General features: G+C 38.3%; 1 protein-coding gene across 1 annotated transcript in view; it reads left to right on the top strand.

Moving 5' to 3' along the window:
• Window positions 1–16,737, top strand: part of LOC105398573 (alkylglycerol monooxygenase) — a 29,539-nt gene extending 12,802 nt beyond the window's left edge. The window contains exons 2-10 of the mRNA XM_011570702.3: window positions 287–480; window positions 3,321–3,448; window positions 4,125–4,276; window positions 4,541–4,644; window positions 5,600–5,762; window positions 12,298–12,449; window positions 13,915–14,049; window positions 14,987–15,100; window positions 16,363–16,737. Of these exons, the coding sequence (XP_011569004.2) occupies window positions 322–480; window positions 3,321–3,448; window positions 4,125–4,276; window positions 4,541–4,644; window positions 5,600–5,762; window positions 12,298–12,449; window positions 13,915–14,049; window positions 14,987–15,100; window positions 16,363–16,629 (1,374 nt within the window). The 5' untranslated portion in view covers window positions 287–321 and the 3' untranslated portion in view covers window positions 16,630–16,737. The remainder of the gene's footprint in view (window positions 1–286; window positions 481–3,320; window positions 3,449–4,124; window positions 4,277–4,540; window positions 4,645–5,599; window positions 5,763–12,297; window positions 12,450–13,914; window positions 14,050–14,986; window positions 15,101–16,362) is intronic.
• Window positions 16,738–17,027: the final 290 nt, after the last annotated feature.

Below are 17,027 nucleotides of genomic sequence, written 5' to 3'. Positions count from 1 at the left end.
TGATATTTTAATAAAAAAATATTAATTTTATTTGCTGTAATTTCGATCAATTCATTAAATATGTCGAACAAATTGGTCCGTCTGTAAAATTTTAACTCACCTATTTCGGTCAAGGGTTGGAATGAAAGCAAAGAAAATAGTTTGCTAAAGTTGTTTATGTCGCTGCCATACAAACAGTTAAACCCTTGTCAAACGGAGAAACATGTGTAGGGGCAACAAACAAGCGACACATTTGCCTACGATTTACAACTTCAGTAGAATTCAACCGTGTCAATTTTTTTTCCAGATTTCTACTCTACCTGACTGCGCGGAAAGTTCAAAATGGCAGCGGACTTCTCGTATGCGAATGCGAGTGTGGAGAATGCCTTGAGTGGCTTTGTCGGGGACCAGCTAAAAGGGTTAGGTCGGATGTTCTACATGGTTTCGCCAAAAGACACGATGTATGAACACAAAGAAGATGTACCCAATTTCTTCAGACAGGTATGTTGGCGCAGTTTAGTTTTATTTATCAGGCTGTAACCTTGCTGTTACTCAAATTTATCATGAATAAAAGACATTCATTCTTAATCTATACATCAATGCTAACTGTACTCCATCTGAACTACACTATCAGTAAAATATTATAAATATAAAATTCTGATCATTAAACATAAATTGTATCACTTGGCTTCGCTTCAGCATACTAAGTGAATAGCTTACTAGGTTCTTTTTGTACACCTTGAAATAATAAGCCCATTTAAAATGTTAATAAAGCAACTTTTCAATCTTGCTAAGACAGAATTTTAATGTGTATCTGACGTGCGCGCATGACACGGCACGGGGGACCACGGAGACTATGGACTTCGTATTAAAGAGTACCTTTAAAATACGGCAAACATAATATTTGTATAGCTCAAATTCATAATAGATAGAATAATTGTTTGTCACGCAACTTAATAAGTACCTATTTCTTTATCATTTTTCAAATCATAGAGCAAAAGTTTTTGGAATGGCTGTGTAATCTACTTTCGGCATATTATACCAATTTCACAACCCCTGTATGGATTACTATTGTTTTTCACATTCATATTCAATGCAGCAGCCCACAGGGCTCTCCACAGTTTACAAAAACACCGCATAGGTACTTTTTAGTTACGTAGTCGATGGTTTTAGTGGTTGGTCCCCTCATTACTTGTATTTGTGTACACAGCAATTTATAGAACAACTAAAGCAATTTCACAACTCCAAACTTCATTTTATAAAATAATTAAAATCGCTGTGTCGTAAGATCTTCAGGCAACTTACTAAAGAAGTCTTATTATATGAGTTTCAAAATATTTTATCAAGGTCACAAAATGGCTGTTATAAAATATCTAGACACCTCTTCCATCTTGAAAAAGTTTTTTTGCAAAAATTAAAAAATCTTAGTGTCATTCTCATAATTATTGTATTAATCTCGTTTTAATTACACCTTCAATTTACGAGTATAATAAAAAAATGTATTATAAGCAAGTAATACCTACTTACAAAAAACTCGGACATAAACTGAAAAAAAACAAAGCCGAATAAAAACAAAACCCTTTTAGATCAGCAAATTCAAAAACAGGGTCTTGTTTTTATTATTTCTATCTTGCAAAGTTTATTCAAACTTGTTTGAGTTGGGTGATCCACTTTTGGATACATTTTTGCAACACCCTTTACACGTTCAATTCTAAATATTTCATGTACTTCTTCCATTTCACGCATACTCTTGGGATATAAGCTATCAGTTACCGATGTAAGTATATGCTTAAGTAATTTTAATCAAAAAACAATTTAATACTGTAAGTATGCACGCGAATATATTATTGTATACACCCCGTGTTCGTAGACCTTACAGAGGGTTTGTTTGAGGGTTGTAAGTTGTAAATGGTTAATCCAATAATGGAATACCCCGTGTATTCGTCTTGTCTTCGTCAGACTCACAAACCTACAACCCCTTTATAGCTCTATGAATATAGAAATACACACTCTTCACCATCATTATACCATTTATCCTAACTAATATTATAAATGCCGTGTTTGTCTGTTACTCTTTCACGCCAAAACTACTTAACGGATTTGAATGAAATTTGGTATACATATGGTCTAGACCCTCAAAAAGAACATAGGCTACTTTTTATCCCGGAATTCCTACGATAAAACTTTTTAAGGCGAAGCGAAGCTCGCGGGCACAGCTAGTAATATAATAAATATTTGATACATACATAATAATGAAACCTCAAGGGGCCTTATCCTCATTCTCTTACATAATAGTTGATACAGTGACACCTGCAGCGACTAATGTCACATAGATATTACAATGTTGCACCTAAGACCTTAGTCAGATCTAGACATTAGTCCTTAGTAAGATTACCTCGTAATAGGATGCACTTTTATTAATAAGCAAGATGAATTAAGGCATCTTTATGTACCGCAGTATAATTACTTGGATTATACTTTAGTATCAGAAAATTATTTATATTACTTACTTCTTTCACACATTGTTTAATATTTTCTTCAAAAGATTATTAGTTGGGCACACTGACCTTATAGAACTCTACGTACAAAGTTGTCCAATTTAATTATTAATAATGTAGGTATTGATAATAATCTGTGAACTGTAGAGTCAAGTTACAAAACGTTCACCTTAGTACTTCGGGTGTCCGAGGGTGTCTAGTTGCAGTGGTTTTGTAATCCTTGCCACATACACATACTAGCCACCACTACTCATACAAGGTATGTAGGCATGGGATACGATAACTGTGCACTAACTGGCTCGAAAACTAAACAAATCATAAATTTAATTTGAATTTGAAATTATTAGAAGGCGAAAAATATTTTTGACACAGTTTTAATTTACACGGGGTCACCTGTGTAGTTAGCATAGATAGAAGTGCAAATAATTATATGAATATCAGTTTTTTAAGATGAAAACATGTTCAGATTATGAAGTTGGTATGTGTACAGTAAAAGAGATGTCGGATTAGCAAGAGCTTTTGTTCAGTAGCCGTGTGACGCTAGCAAAAGAAGATTCATTTTCCTATGTAATTTGCTCTATTTTATGTACGCAAGCTGTAATCGGCTTTACATTCTTTCAGGCAACAGCAGAGACATTGATAAATATTGCATCTCTGTTTGCCACAAAACTAATCACTATTTTCTAGCAATTAACAATATTGTGTCACCATTTTTTGTCAAGCCAAGTTGCAGAAAGGAACATTAAGCTCATAATATATCGGCACTAAATCTATTTATATTTCTTTTTGTTGAAATATACTTTTTTGTACTTGAAGAATAAAGTCCCCACGTGTTCATTCCAGTCGTGGCCATACTTCCTGCTGTTCATGGTGCTGGAGCACTACGTGCTGCGGCTGGAGGGCAAGAAGGGCATCCGCCTGAACGACGGCGTCACCAGCATCTCGCACGGACTGTTCCAGGAGTGCGGAAGGTGAGAAAAACTTCAAAGGAGTTTTAGGGTTCCGTATTTTAAAGAAAAAGGATATAAATGATCACGCTGTTGTGCGTCTGTGTCTGTTAAGGTAAAGATACGAGGATCCCGCACGGACTGTTCCAGGAGTGCGGAAGGTGAGGGAGTCTTCTTAGTAGAAGTTTTAGGGTTCTGTATTTCAAAAGGTTAAGCCCCAGTTTCACCATACTCTGTTAGATCATAACATGGGATTAGTTGCTGGCTTTTGACTCATCTGTCAAGAATTTAAGATGGAAATGGCGTATAATTAATGTAACAAGGGTGTTAATGATCTAACAGACTATGGTGAATCTAGGCATAAAGGCCATAAAGGATCACTTTGTCTGTGTCTGTTAAGACACTTCATCCTGTAGCATAAACAATTAAGTGGTTAACGAGCATTGAAACATTAAAAAAATCGTTGTTATTTATACCTCCTTTAGAATCGATAGGAAATATTAGTATGAATATAAAAACTTGAGTTATTTAGCAAGAATACCTCCCGAACCAATTTGAATGTTTACTCACACCGACCCTTCTGTTCTTCTTAGCGTAACACTACACCAGAACTACACTGGGGTTGTCACCTTGTTCAAACCTTCCACTCTTATTACGCGTCATTCAAAAGCCCTCCATTAACATTCTCACACATTTCCAGACTGATCTGGAGGGGAGGAGAGTCGTACCTATACACCTGGATCTACAGCAACTACCGGCTGGTGGACCTGCCCTGGGACAGCACCCTCACCTGGTACGCAGCCGCCATCGGGGTCGACTTCTGCTACTACTGGATGCACCGGGCGTGCCACGGTTGGTTCTTCTTTGGTTTTTGCGTTATCATCATCGTTGTGTTTTTCTTCTGTGTGGGCTTTATTATTATCATCATAGTCCTTTTCTACTGCACAAGCATAATAATTCACCACGTTTAGCCATTTTATGTCATTCTTGACCAACTGTCAATCTAATCTACCTATACGCGAATCTTATCCTCTACTAAATAGACTGCATGGATCACTTTAAGCGTTTATTTCTCTCCGTTTCTCATCCATTTATAACTGAAACATTTATTTCCAGAGGTCCACATACTGTGGGCCCAGCACCAGGTGCACCACACGTCGGAAGACTTCAACATGGGCGTCGGCATCAGGCAGTCGATACTGCAGGGCTGGTGCGGATTTGTAAGTTTCTTTCATAATCTTTTTCCAGCCATTTTGTAGTCTATAACGAATTGACGATGCACTTTTTTTGCATTTTCTCAATAAACAGTGGCCTCTATAAATCATAATATAGATTAGAGAGATGCCTACTTGGAAGACCATGTTTTAATGAAAAGATAATACATTTTAGTTACTAAATTATAGAATTTGTATTTGAGTACTTTCGGGAAAATCTTTATTACGCTTTAAATCAAAATACCCCGCTGTGGCACAAAACATTACCCCCCAAAGAGCGAAAGGTAAAGTAAGGAAGAAATTACTTTGATCATAATTTTAAGAGAATTTACTCCCATTTAATGTATTTGCCGTAGGTAAGTGTTAATTTTATTTCGCTCACGGAACCCTATAATGAAGGCTACCAGAGACCTTAATAATAGCAAATACAATGTATTGATTTAATGATATTTCCACACCCCAGTACAATGATTTTATTTGTCTTGTGGTTCCAAAATACCAAAACTTTACGCGTTAACCGCTTGTTTGCCGGAAATCGGACAAAGGGATGTAACTCTCCAAATCGACGTAGAGAGTGGAACAATTTAAAAAGTGTCTGTCCAGTATCTCGGATGGATCCGCGCTTTGTCGTTAAAAAACTTAATCAAATCACCTAATTCTTCTATCGTGTAAAATGCACTAAGCTAACTTCCTCCAGTGTTTTGCTACTCTTATTGCGAGATCATTGGCCTTCATCAGGTCTCCTTGACTGCACTTTGGGGCATTAGGACACTCTATAAGGTGTGACGTAGTCTGGAGGCTTCCGCAACTGCATAGAGTGCTGGTATTGGCTGGGAGCATATCCCATCGCCTTAAATTGTCCTTCGTCCGGGCAACGCCAGCCTGGAGGCGGTTTAGAGTTTTCCATACAGACCACTCTTCACCCCCTCCAGCATCACCTAATTAAATCTATTCTTACCAGGTATTCTACCTCCCGCTGGCCGTGGCCATCCCGCCGGCGCAGTTCATCATGCACCACCAGTTCAGCTACCTCTACATGTTCTGGATCCACACGGAGTCCATCAAGTCGCTCGGCCCTCTGGAGTACGTCCTCAACACGCCCAGCCATCATAGAGTGCACCATGGTGAGTTATAATTTATTAATTTTCCATAGAAACTATATTGGTCATGTCAATTTTGGACTATGGAGAATGATTATTTTTTTTCGCGAATTTTGAAATTCTGATTTCAGTTTCGGGCTAAGATATACCATGCTGCACATGTAGGTTTCGGCTTAGTATACCCTTTTTGCAACACCCTGTATAAACGATGTCATTGTAGATAAAACAGCCAGATTAGACCCATGGAGAACAATAAGACATTTCTGAAGTTTTATAATAATAGGAATAATTAATCTCCCTTATCAGCACATACATCTCTTTACGTAGGCTTTAGTTAAGATTTTAACTAACATAAAAAAAATACCTTGGCCATTATCTTCTATGACGTGTGAGCTTTCACAAAAGTTGTTTTGAGTTATTTCTGGGATATCAAATAATAGTGTTGTTAGTTTGAACCTCAAGTTTCACTTTAATTACGTACTATTTTAGTCTACAGCTCCGTTGTTGTAAAGTTCCATGAAGGCAGATTTCATGAAACTTTATAGAGCAGTTACAACGAAAACATACTCAATACCAATTAAGGTATTCAATATTATTAATATCCTAACTACACTGCCGGGCAATGAAAAAGTTCCACTCACAAAATTCCGACAGCAAACGACCCCAATTTTTTCAAAGATTCAATTTTAAATTGGAACAAAATATTACCGATTTTAGTTGATAATATCCTAATGCTCTGATAAATGTACTTCAATGTTGCAGAAGACGGCATTTAGCTAGCCTTTTCCGTTTAGAAGTAATTTAGTGCTTTTCTGAGTGGAACCTTTTCATTGCCCGTGAGTGTATTAACAAACATCATATTTATAGGTTTAAATAAACGTCAATTAATAATATTGAATATAACCTATGAATTCTTTGTGTGTTGGTTACTTAATTCTTACTTACAAATCTCAAGTGATCATGCAAGTCCTAGGTTTAATTTCACAGAAAATTTAACATGGTCACCCAAAGGATGAAAGCCGCCTATTTAGGTCCCGAGGACGGGTTTCCCTTATTTAGTACAAGGGACTAAATAAGCTTTAACCCACGGTCAACAATGTCATTACATACAAGGGAAGTAAAAAATAAACATGGAGAGAACTACCTATGAATCTATGATCGCTTTAGACCTACTTTCAGAGTATCAATGATAAAAGTTATCGTAAACGGATAGTTATTTCTTACGTGAAATTTAAGAAAAAAATGAAAGTTATTCTATTAATTGATTAATAAGTTGTTGTGGCCAACATCGTAAACCTATAAACACTTTTTTTACATTAACATATTCTTATTTTAACTATTGTCTGTGATTGTCTAATACCAATAACATACCTACATACTGTCCTAACAGAAAGTCTAGAAAAATTTACCTATTTCGCTTTCGTTTCAAAAAAGAAATGCGGTCATTGGCTCCATATTGGTCAAATTCCTTTCAGAAACAATGTTAAGCATAAGGTACTACGTAGATATACACTCAATTTATTTTGGTGTTCAATAAAACTCACAGCTGATGATTATCCCTGAAGCATTGCAAATAGCAGCGGCATTTCTAGACTGTTTGCAAACGGCTTCACCTTCGTCGAGATTATTCTAGTCTAGAATCTAGATGGATCTAGATCCCCTGATGCACTAAATTGCGGGAGCTATAACTTTGCAGATACGGAGCCGCCGTAAGTAAAACCGGGCCCGGAGGTAGCAAATTTTGATACTAATAGGTGAATTCAAAGTAACGTAGATTTTCACACTATGGAACTAGACTTTCTACCCCATAAACTACTGACCCGAAGCATATTTCTGACGGAATTTTCTATGTACTAATTTTTCTGGGAACCAAGGAATTTGGAAATATAGATTAGGTACTAGGAACCTTGCATTACATTGCAAGTGTAAGAGTATTTTTCACTGCATATAAAAACGTAAGGAATTAAGAACCGTACGTTATTTTTATTGCCATCATACTTCTTTTGTGATGGCATAATATATCTTATTCACTCGGAGATTTATAGCAGGATTCAGCAGATGTCTGGTGGTGCTTAAGCAGATAATCCCGTGGATCCAACAGTAATAGGTCTCAGCGTTGAAATCTAAACTTCGCTAAACTCCGATTCGGGTCAAAGTCAACTTCGGTTATACGAATAAAATTGTTATAAATGATTTTTATCGTATAAACGCTTGAGATTAACAATATACGAACACGATGGAGTGTCAGTGCAAAAGAAACGTCTCCACAAAAGAACACCCCACTTCTACCACTGAGCTCTTATTTTGAATTACCTCGCGAGCAACCAAATCGACTCAAGCCTTGACGGCGCAAACATACATTAATACAAGTAAAATTATGAATAGAAATAATAAAAATGATATGTCATTTAAAAGCTTAAGATGTCAGCTTTAATTTGATATCATTATTATTGAAATCCATTCATCATTTTTGAAATAAATGATGTCTGAACGCAATTGTAGGAAAAACGGGAATTTAGGAAAAAAGGGTATGGGTATCGTATTATACAAATTAAACAAAAAATGTTAAGATAAAAATTTATTTATTTAAATCAATACTTTGTATTGCCCCCTCTTGCCCTAATTACAGCCTGCAGCCTGTTTCTCATAGACCTTATCAACTTTTTGACAGTTTCCTGAGGAATGCCGTCCCACTCCTCTAATAAAGCTGTCTTCAGCTCGTCCACGCTTGCAGGGACTGGATTCCTGGCCCGAACTCTTCTTTTGAGCTCGTCCCATAAGTGTTCGATGGGATTCAGGTCAGGACTGAGCGCAGGCCAGTCCATCGTGCGCAATTCCTTCTCTCTCAGAAACTGCCGACTGACTCGTGCCGTGTGGCAGCGGGCATTGTCGTGCATTAGCACGAAGTCTTCACCGACAAATTCTGCATAGGGCACAACATGACCGAGTAGAATGTCGGTGATGTACCGATCAGCTGTTAACCCGCCTCCTCGGCCGCCTCCAGGCACGAAAACAAGTGCGGTTTTTCCCTCTAGAGAAATACCAGCCCACATCATGCAGGAACCGCCGCCATATGCTACTGTTTCAGCGAAACAACATTGGGCAAATCGTTCCCCCGGACGCCGGTAGACCCGGCCTCTCCTGTCACTGCCATGCAGACACACTCTGCACTCATCAGTAAACAGGACCGACCGCCATTGCGCAATGCTCCAATCGAGATGCTCTCGAGCAAACTGAAGACGCGCTTGTCGGTGGCCTGCAGTCAATTTGGGGCCTGATGCAGGTCTTTTTGGTGTCAAGTTGGCTTCCTTCAAGCGTCTTCTCACTGTCCACTCGCTGACAGCCACTTGTCGTACACGTCTCAGTTCTTGCTGCACATCAACGCCCGTAAGGTGTCGATTGCGCAGCGAGGTTGAGACAATGAAGCGGTCGTCTCTCTCTGAAGTGCAGCGGTGGCGGCCCGTTCTTGGTCTTCGATTGAAGGCACCAGTCTCTTGGAACCGTCTGTATACTCGGGATACAGCAGACTGGCTCAAGTGGAGCTGGGCAGCGACTGCTCGCTGACTTAACCCTTGTTGCAGCAAGGCAACAACTTGAGCAGCTTCTTCTGGTGTGGTATCCATGGGTTTGCGAAAACAAGGAATACAATGCAACGAGATGTGTACCGGTCAACTTGCAACAAGCGACTGATAAGGTACACCGGATGTGGAAAGGTTTTATAGCGGGATCAGGTAGCGCAAGGCGTGGATTCCTAATGAGGTAATTAACACTGACGGGCAATTAAAATGCGTCATTAAATCTGCGCTTAGTTTTTTTTTATGGTATTGATCTTAATTGAAAGCCTAATTCTTCAGCTTTCGAATGACATATCACTTTTATATTTACCATTTATCGTTTTAGGAAAATCAATGTATATGTGCGCCGTGAAGGCTTGAGTCGATTTGGTTGCTCGCGAGTGTAGTTCGTTTAGAAGTATTGTGAATTTCAGAGATCTGTCATATAGATGAGATAGAATCATGAAACTTGTTTTTTTATAAAGCAAGAGTAACCTCCCAGGTCAGTTTAGCTGATCCCAATGGCACTCGTCTGGATTAAGAGGGAGGAAACGGATGGCAACGTTCGAGAAAAACAAAACGAAAATGTTAATGCAATTATTTCAGCATCCTATCGAATTGAGAATTCGTAGGCGTTTCCTCAACTTTTCTCCGTAATGTAGGTAAATTTCACTTCTGTGAAATGGTTTCTAGCAATACAGGGTGTTGCAAAAAGGGAATCCGAAACCTACATGTGCAGCGTGGTATATCTTATCCAGAAAATAAAATCAATTTTTCAAATTTCAAAATTCGCGAAAAAAAAACATTCTCCATAGTAAAAAAGTCACGTGACCAACAAAGTTTCTAGTATACCCTTTTTGCAACACCCTGTATACTAACATAGATACTTACTTAGGTACCGTAGATTTCATTGAACCTACCCTTTTGTGGTCTGTGCTGAAATTCATTAAGTATTCAAATGTTCACAATACATATAGGTACTAACAACCCGTACCCCGTACCATGTGAGAGATGCCGACTATTGCGGTTTATAAAAAAAAAACTTAGTAGCCATCATAACAAAACATACATTAGGTACATATGAAAAGATAATTACTGAGTGTGTTACCACAATAGAAACTCTACTAACGAGAATTTTACAGCTGTCTAAATCTAAGAGACTATTTTATATGAAAGCCATTTGGATAATTGGCTAACGGATCCAGAAGGTGCCCCATATCAACCTTAATCCCGACATGTCGTTACATGCCTCAGACATATCAACGTAAATGAAACGCGTGAGTCGTGTACTGATAAATTTTCTTGAGGCAAAAAACAGGCATTTTGGCATTAAATCGGTTTTAAAATAGTATGTAGTAAAGGTCAATTACCTCTATTAAATATGGTGAACTTTGAATGTCTGTGGATGCAAAATAGCCGGAATGAATTTGAATGATAGGTAATAAACTCAATTAGAGTTAATTTTCATTCAAATAAATTCAGAATGTATGATCACACGGCTGTAAAATACATAAAAAAAGTATAAAGAAAGTAAAAATATTATAAGTGCCTATATATACTTACTATAGACTTGGTATGAAATTGTAACGGCTATTGATCTTATAAAATATTATGGAACCAGCTATTTCTGTATTACGATTTGATCCTTTGAATTCTTTTTTACGAGAAATACCTACATCAACGAAAATAGTCTCGAAAGTAATGTGTCATTGAAAGCGATCCAAGGTCCGATACATATTGCTCCACAGACTTTTATATTGAACCGGTTTACCGTTAGTCACGTTTTTGTCACGTTTATTATATTTTTAGATCACAACATGTATGTGGAGGTATGGCTACTGCTAATTAATATATGCAGACAGCTGAGGGCCGGTGCATCGACATGTATGTGTGTGTTTGTTGTGAGACTATGGCCCAGTTTCTTATTTGATGAAACTTTAAATTAAGTCGTGCTCGAAAGCATTAGGCAGCGTTCCCACTACGCCGGACCGGCAGATCTGCCGAAAACCGGACAACGGACAGAGTGTTCACATTACATCGGATCCCGGAAGAAATTCAGACAGTCCTCAGTTGAATTTGGACCTGCGCGCACAATGGACGACGAAATTGTTGTGTTGTGGTGGTATCTTAATAGAAGGCAAAATAAAAGAAAACATTGGGTATATTTTATTTTACTTTATTGCTATTTTACGGGAATGATTTTCCATTCTTTTCATTTTACATCCAGGGGCGAGGGGAGCACGAGCGGGGCGAGCGGGGTACAGATACCGGCACAAACTCGTTCACATTACTCCGGGCCCGGTCGTTCTACCGGCAATTCGTAGTGACAAAACGTTCGGTAGAAATGCCGGGCTCGGCAAAAATGCCGGACCCGGGATAATGTGAATAGCTTCATATAAATTGTACAGCCACTAGCTCTTCCGGCAGATTTACCGGCGCGGCAGATCTGCCGGTCCGGCGTAGTGGGAACGCTGCCTTACAGCCGGTCACAGCGCTGCATGTTACACATTTCTGCTCAACTTGACGATCTCAGTTGAGAAACCGGCAGTGTAGCAGCAGAGCCCGTATCATGAACTTTTCCAAGTTCCAAGTCCAATTAACTGATCTTATTTTATTGACGAAGGTTTTTTAGCTGTTTAATTAAAATCTGTTCTAGTATTATATATAAAGTATTATATATATAGTAAAGCTCGTTTTCTTTTTGCATTTTTGATACGTCCTATTTGAATATTTACTCTAATATCCTATACTGGGTGGATTTTGATCAGATTTATATTTTATTTTTGATTTGGGAGTTTGTTTTATAGAGTGCAAATAAACCGAGGTTATTGAATTTTAATAATATCGGATATTTCTAGGTATATCGATTCCAATAGCTTTATTTTCATAAACATATCGTTTTCAATTCACACGAAACGAACTTAAATCATAAAAATATTTTTTTCTTTTACAGGGAATACGTATGTAGCTATGTGTTTCCAATGTACAATAACTTTTTTTTTCAGGAAGCAACAAATACTGTCTGGATGTGAACTACGGTGGGGTTCTGATTGTCTGGGACCGTTTGTTTGGGACTTTCAAGAAAGAAACAGAGGAAATGGATATTGTCTATGGCCTCATCTACAACCAGCCTTCCTTCAATCCCTTCTACTTGCAGGTATTGGTCCTACACATATATATTATTATAAATAGATTGTATGAGAGTATCAGTGCGAAAAAAGCGTATCTTTTTTAAAGCCTTATATTTGGTATATCGTTATTAAAATACATTAGAAACAAGTAAGTAACTTTAAATCATTTCTGTCATTCATTTTACGATATTTTCCACTGGATGCTCCACTTGGTGTCTAAAGATACGGTTACGATAACAGTTTAGGTTTTAAGACTTTTATTATTGTGACCCACACCCACACTCGTCACACAGCGGAGCCTATTCTGAAGGCACACATTTTCCATTTTGCAGGCAATGACAATTTTTAGGGTTCCGTAGCCAAAATGGCAAAAACGGAACCCTTATAGTTTCGTCATGTCCGTCTGTCCGTCTGTCCGTCTGTCCGTCTGTCACAGCCGATTTACTCGGAAACTATAAGTACTACAGTGATGAAATTTGATGGGAATATGTGTTGTATGAACCGCTACAAAAATATACTACTAAATAGTAAAAAAAAGAATTGGGGGTGGGGCCCCCCATACATGTAACTGAGGGATGAAATTTTTTTTTTCGATGTACATACCCGTGTGGGGTATCAATGGAAAGGTCTTTTAAAATGATATAAAGTTTTCTAAAAAACATTTTTCTTAAAGTGAACGGTTTTTGAGATATCAGCTCTCAAAGTCGTAAAAAGTATGTCCCCCCCCCTCTATTTTTATAACTACGGGGTATAAAATTCTAAAAAAAATAGAGGTGATGCATGCTAATTAACTCTTTCAACGATTTTTGGTTTGATCAAAGTATCTCTTATAGTTTTTGAGATAGGTTGATTTAAGCTACGGAACCCTTTGTGCGCGAGCCCGACTCGCACTTGGCCGGTTTTTTTATATTTTATACTCACTTCAAAATGTAGCGTTAGCGATATTTGCCGGTGAAATACGATGTCTCAATATTTTTCACTATTACTATACATTATTGTGCACATTGCCACTAGAGGGAGCAAGTTCTTTGTGTAAAGTCTGAAAGCACTGCTTAGGAAGTCATACTACGCAATTTATGCATTCTTCCAAGAATCTTTCACTGGAATCCCGTGCGACGAACGCTGCTAAAAATTTTACTTACTTAGGCGCACCCTAGACCTACAATAATATTGTGCAATATAATGTATTGTGCAATAAGATTGAATTGCGTTTTGTATCCAAATGACGTTTGCACAATCTTCAATATTAACCCTAGACGATCAATTATATTGAACAATCTTCAATATTGTGCAAAATAATTGTTCGTCTAGGTTGGACCTTAAACAAGTTAACTTCATGATTTGTTTTGATGGACAGCATGCAAATGCAAGATGTAGTGTCACACATACAAAAAGTCCGCCTATCGTGCATTATTTCTAGTCTACAAGCATGTTTATGTATGTCTGACTTATGTGGTGTTCAATCAACTAATATTCTATTCTATTTTCCAGATATTCTACACGGGCTACGTGGTGGAGAAGTTCCGTAGTTTCTCTAACTGGTGGGACCGCTTCCGGGCCGTGTTCTGGGGGCCCAGCTGGGAGCCCGGCACCCCCCGACTGGGGGACGAGGACCTCAAAGTTGAAGTAAGTAAAACGTTTTTTTGATATTATAGTCAATTTATTCATAAAAACATAAAAGTCACAAACATGAAAAATATTCACTACAAGATTTACCTCCTAGATAAATACAACCAAACGCACTGTTTTAATCAAAAATACCACTCCGAGACACACCCTATCCAAAGGTACCCATGACACTGGCAGCATTACCTCGCTGCAGCCAGGGATAGCCTCTGCATCAGGTGTGCCCCGGAACGAGATCCCAAGTAAAAGTTCATTTGTGATCAGCTTTATTAATAGACTTGTTCAGTTTCTGATCGAAGTTTTTTAGTGCGCTTGAGTAACTTGTTGGGAGTTTGAAACCTACTTTATACCGTCTAAGTTTTTCACACAAACTACGGCATAAATTGTTTACTCGTGCGAATTTTGTTATAAAAATTGCCTATGGGTATTACCTATTGTAAATTTTCAATTGAAAGAACAGTTTTATTTATTTATAAGTCATATAATTTATTATATCTTACGTAAAAAGTATGAGCTATCAAACTTTTATAAGTACGTAAGTACTAATAAGTTCATCATCATCACGACCCATCATGACCCCACAGCGGAAGCAAGGTCCTTTAGGTCCTCCTTCCAATGAAGGAGCTCCCTAGTCCACCACGCGGGCGTAGTGCGGGTTGGTGGACCCCAGCACAAGCTGCCTTAACCGCCTCAACTAATACATTGGCTTTACAAAACTACACGATATGGTGTGACCAGGAAGAGCACCGACCGGCCCAAGTACGTTTCGATGCACGCCACTGGATGCGATCTATAAATAAATAATAATAAATAAATCAATAGATTTCCGCATCCACTCATTACCAGCCACCTCTCACAATTCGTCATCCCATCTAGCCGTAGGGCGTCACTACACTTGCCTTAACAAAACTACATGATGTATCTGTGGGGTCAACAGGTGGAGCATCGGCCCAAATATGACGTGGAGCTGCCGCGCTGGTGCGACGCGTACCTGGTGCTGCACCACGCCGTCGTCACCTTCGGCTTCTTCGAGCTGGCCGCACGGCATATGGTGAGCACACCTTTATACCCTCAGGAGTCGGTAGCAAGGAAAAAGTTTCAGTTACAAAATGTCAACACCAAATGGTCCCAATTTTTTAAAAACAATGGGAGATTTTCAACCATAGACAACAACCATAGAAAAACCAATTATAGATGGCGCTAGTAAAACTTCATACTCAACAGCACTGCATTTTTTTAGACGGCATCTAAAAAAAATGCAGTGCTGTTGAGTATGAAGTTATCTATAATCTATGGTTGTTTGTCTATGGTTGAAAATCTCCAATTTGATCTATTTGGTGTTATTATCTGTGGAACTTTTTCATTGCTCGCGAGTATGTTTATTACAACGAACCTACGTTAGCCGCGGTAACTCCATGTACCAATGAATTATTTTCAATTGTGGAATTTAGGTTTCCATATGAGTAAGCTAATGCATGAATTTGTGAATAAATTGACATTACATTCTAAATAGAATGTGACACAAATTCCACTGAACCACTACTATTGAAGAGGATTTGATTTGATGCTATAAATTATTAGTAAATCCATATTATTAAAATTCCCTCTGATAGACAAAAGTACAGTAAAAACGTACCAGTTCATAAAGAAAGAAGAAAAAAAACATTTATTCCATCGCAAATGCTAAAGCATATTTGTTTGGTTTTACTTTACATATTCCTTCATCTTTGATGAGACTTATGCTGTTTTCGTGGGTATTGAACTGAAAGTCTGAAGAGTGAAATAAGGTACTTTTTACCTCGTAGCTTCCACGGGAAATATGTATCTTTAATTTAAAGCGAAGATATAGCGGGCTTAATCGATAGAAATGATGCGTTTATGTATTTGACACAGTGTCAGCAGGCTTACAGTCTGGGACGACGAAACCTGACCCCTCTCAGAGTTTATGTATTTGTACCCCTCTGAGAGGGGTCAGGTTTCGTCGTCCCAGACTGTACGCCTGCTGACACTGTGTCAAATACATAAACGCATCATTTCTATCGATTAAGCTCTGCTGCCACAGATTAAACATGATTTACAGGAGGGATACTACTATATAACTGCTAACTGAGAGGGTTCAAGTTTTTTGGCCCAGCCAGTTATCGACGTAGATAAACATCTACATCGCGATTCGCCATAAACACTGCTTTGTAATTGGAAGAACGCGCATTAAACAAGTTTATCGACGTCGATAAGGGACCTGTGCCGCGGCGACTTACTGTACCTATTAGTCCCTAACAATATTTTACTTATTTATTAAAATCTCTTCCGCAGGCTATGACACCGATATCAGTCCTGGTCTTCGTGTTCTACATCATGGCTTCTCTCACCATCATTGGAATGCTGTTCGATGGAAACAAGATCGCTCCACTCTTCGAGGTCTTACGATGCTCAGCCCTCGCCTTTCTGGCCCGGTCCATAGCAGTTTCCAATCCAGCTCTAAGTTCTGGACTGCAGGTGTTCTATGTAGCCTCGGCCATGTTCTGGGGACTGTATAGTATGAAGCTGCTCGAAATCAAGAGAGGCACAAAGATTGATTAGTGCAGACGTTTCTAGACCGTTGCTGAAATGTTCTGATGATGACAATGATATTAATGATGCGCGAGTCCTTAATTTTTCCTTTTATCCGCTATTTTTTTTTACCATATCCATAACCATATTTGTTTTGTGTTAACTATAACACCTGTACTAAGGGTGAAAAGCTTACACTCAGCACACAATATATTGATTGGTTGGCGTGCGCAGCGTATGAAGATACTTAGGAAGATCATATTCAAAGAGTAAATAAGCATGACATGTATTCGTGTTTTTCAGTCGATTAAGGACGGGTTTATTCTGTTTCACAGTTAATTGTTATAATTTAGATGTAAGTTTGTGATAGTACTGCCTATACGTACGTACAGTAGTCATCGCCAAATTTAATTAATTTTAAGATTTAA

The sequence above is a fragment of the Plutella xylostella genome, chromosome 9, assembly GCF_932276165.1.
Source record: "Plutella xylostella chromosome 9, ilPluXylo3.1, whole genome shotgun sequence".
In the NCBI taxonomy this organism is placed as follows: domain Eukaryota; kingdom Metazoa; phylum Arthropoda; class Insecta; order Lepidoptera; family Plutellidae; genus Plutella; species Plutella xylostella.
Note: the sequence above shows the minus strand (reverse complement) of the source record. Positions and strands in the feature narration are given on the sequence as shown.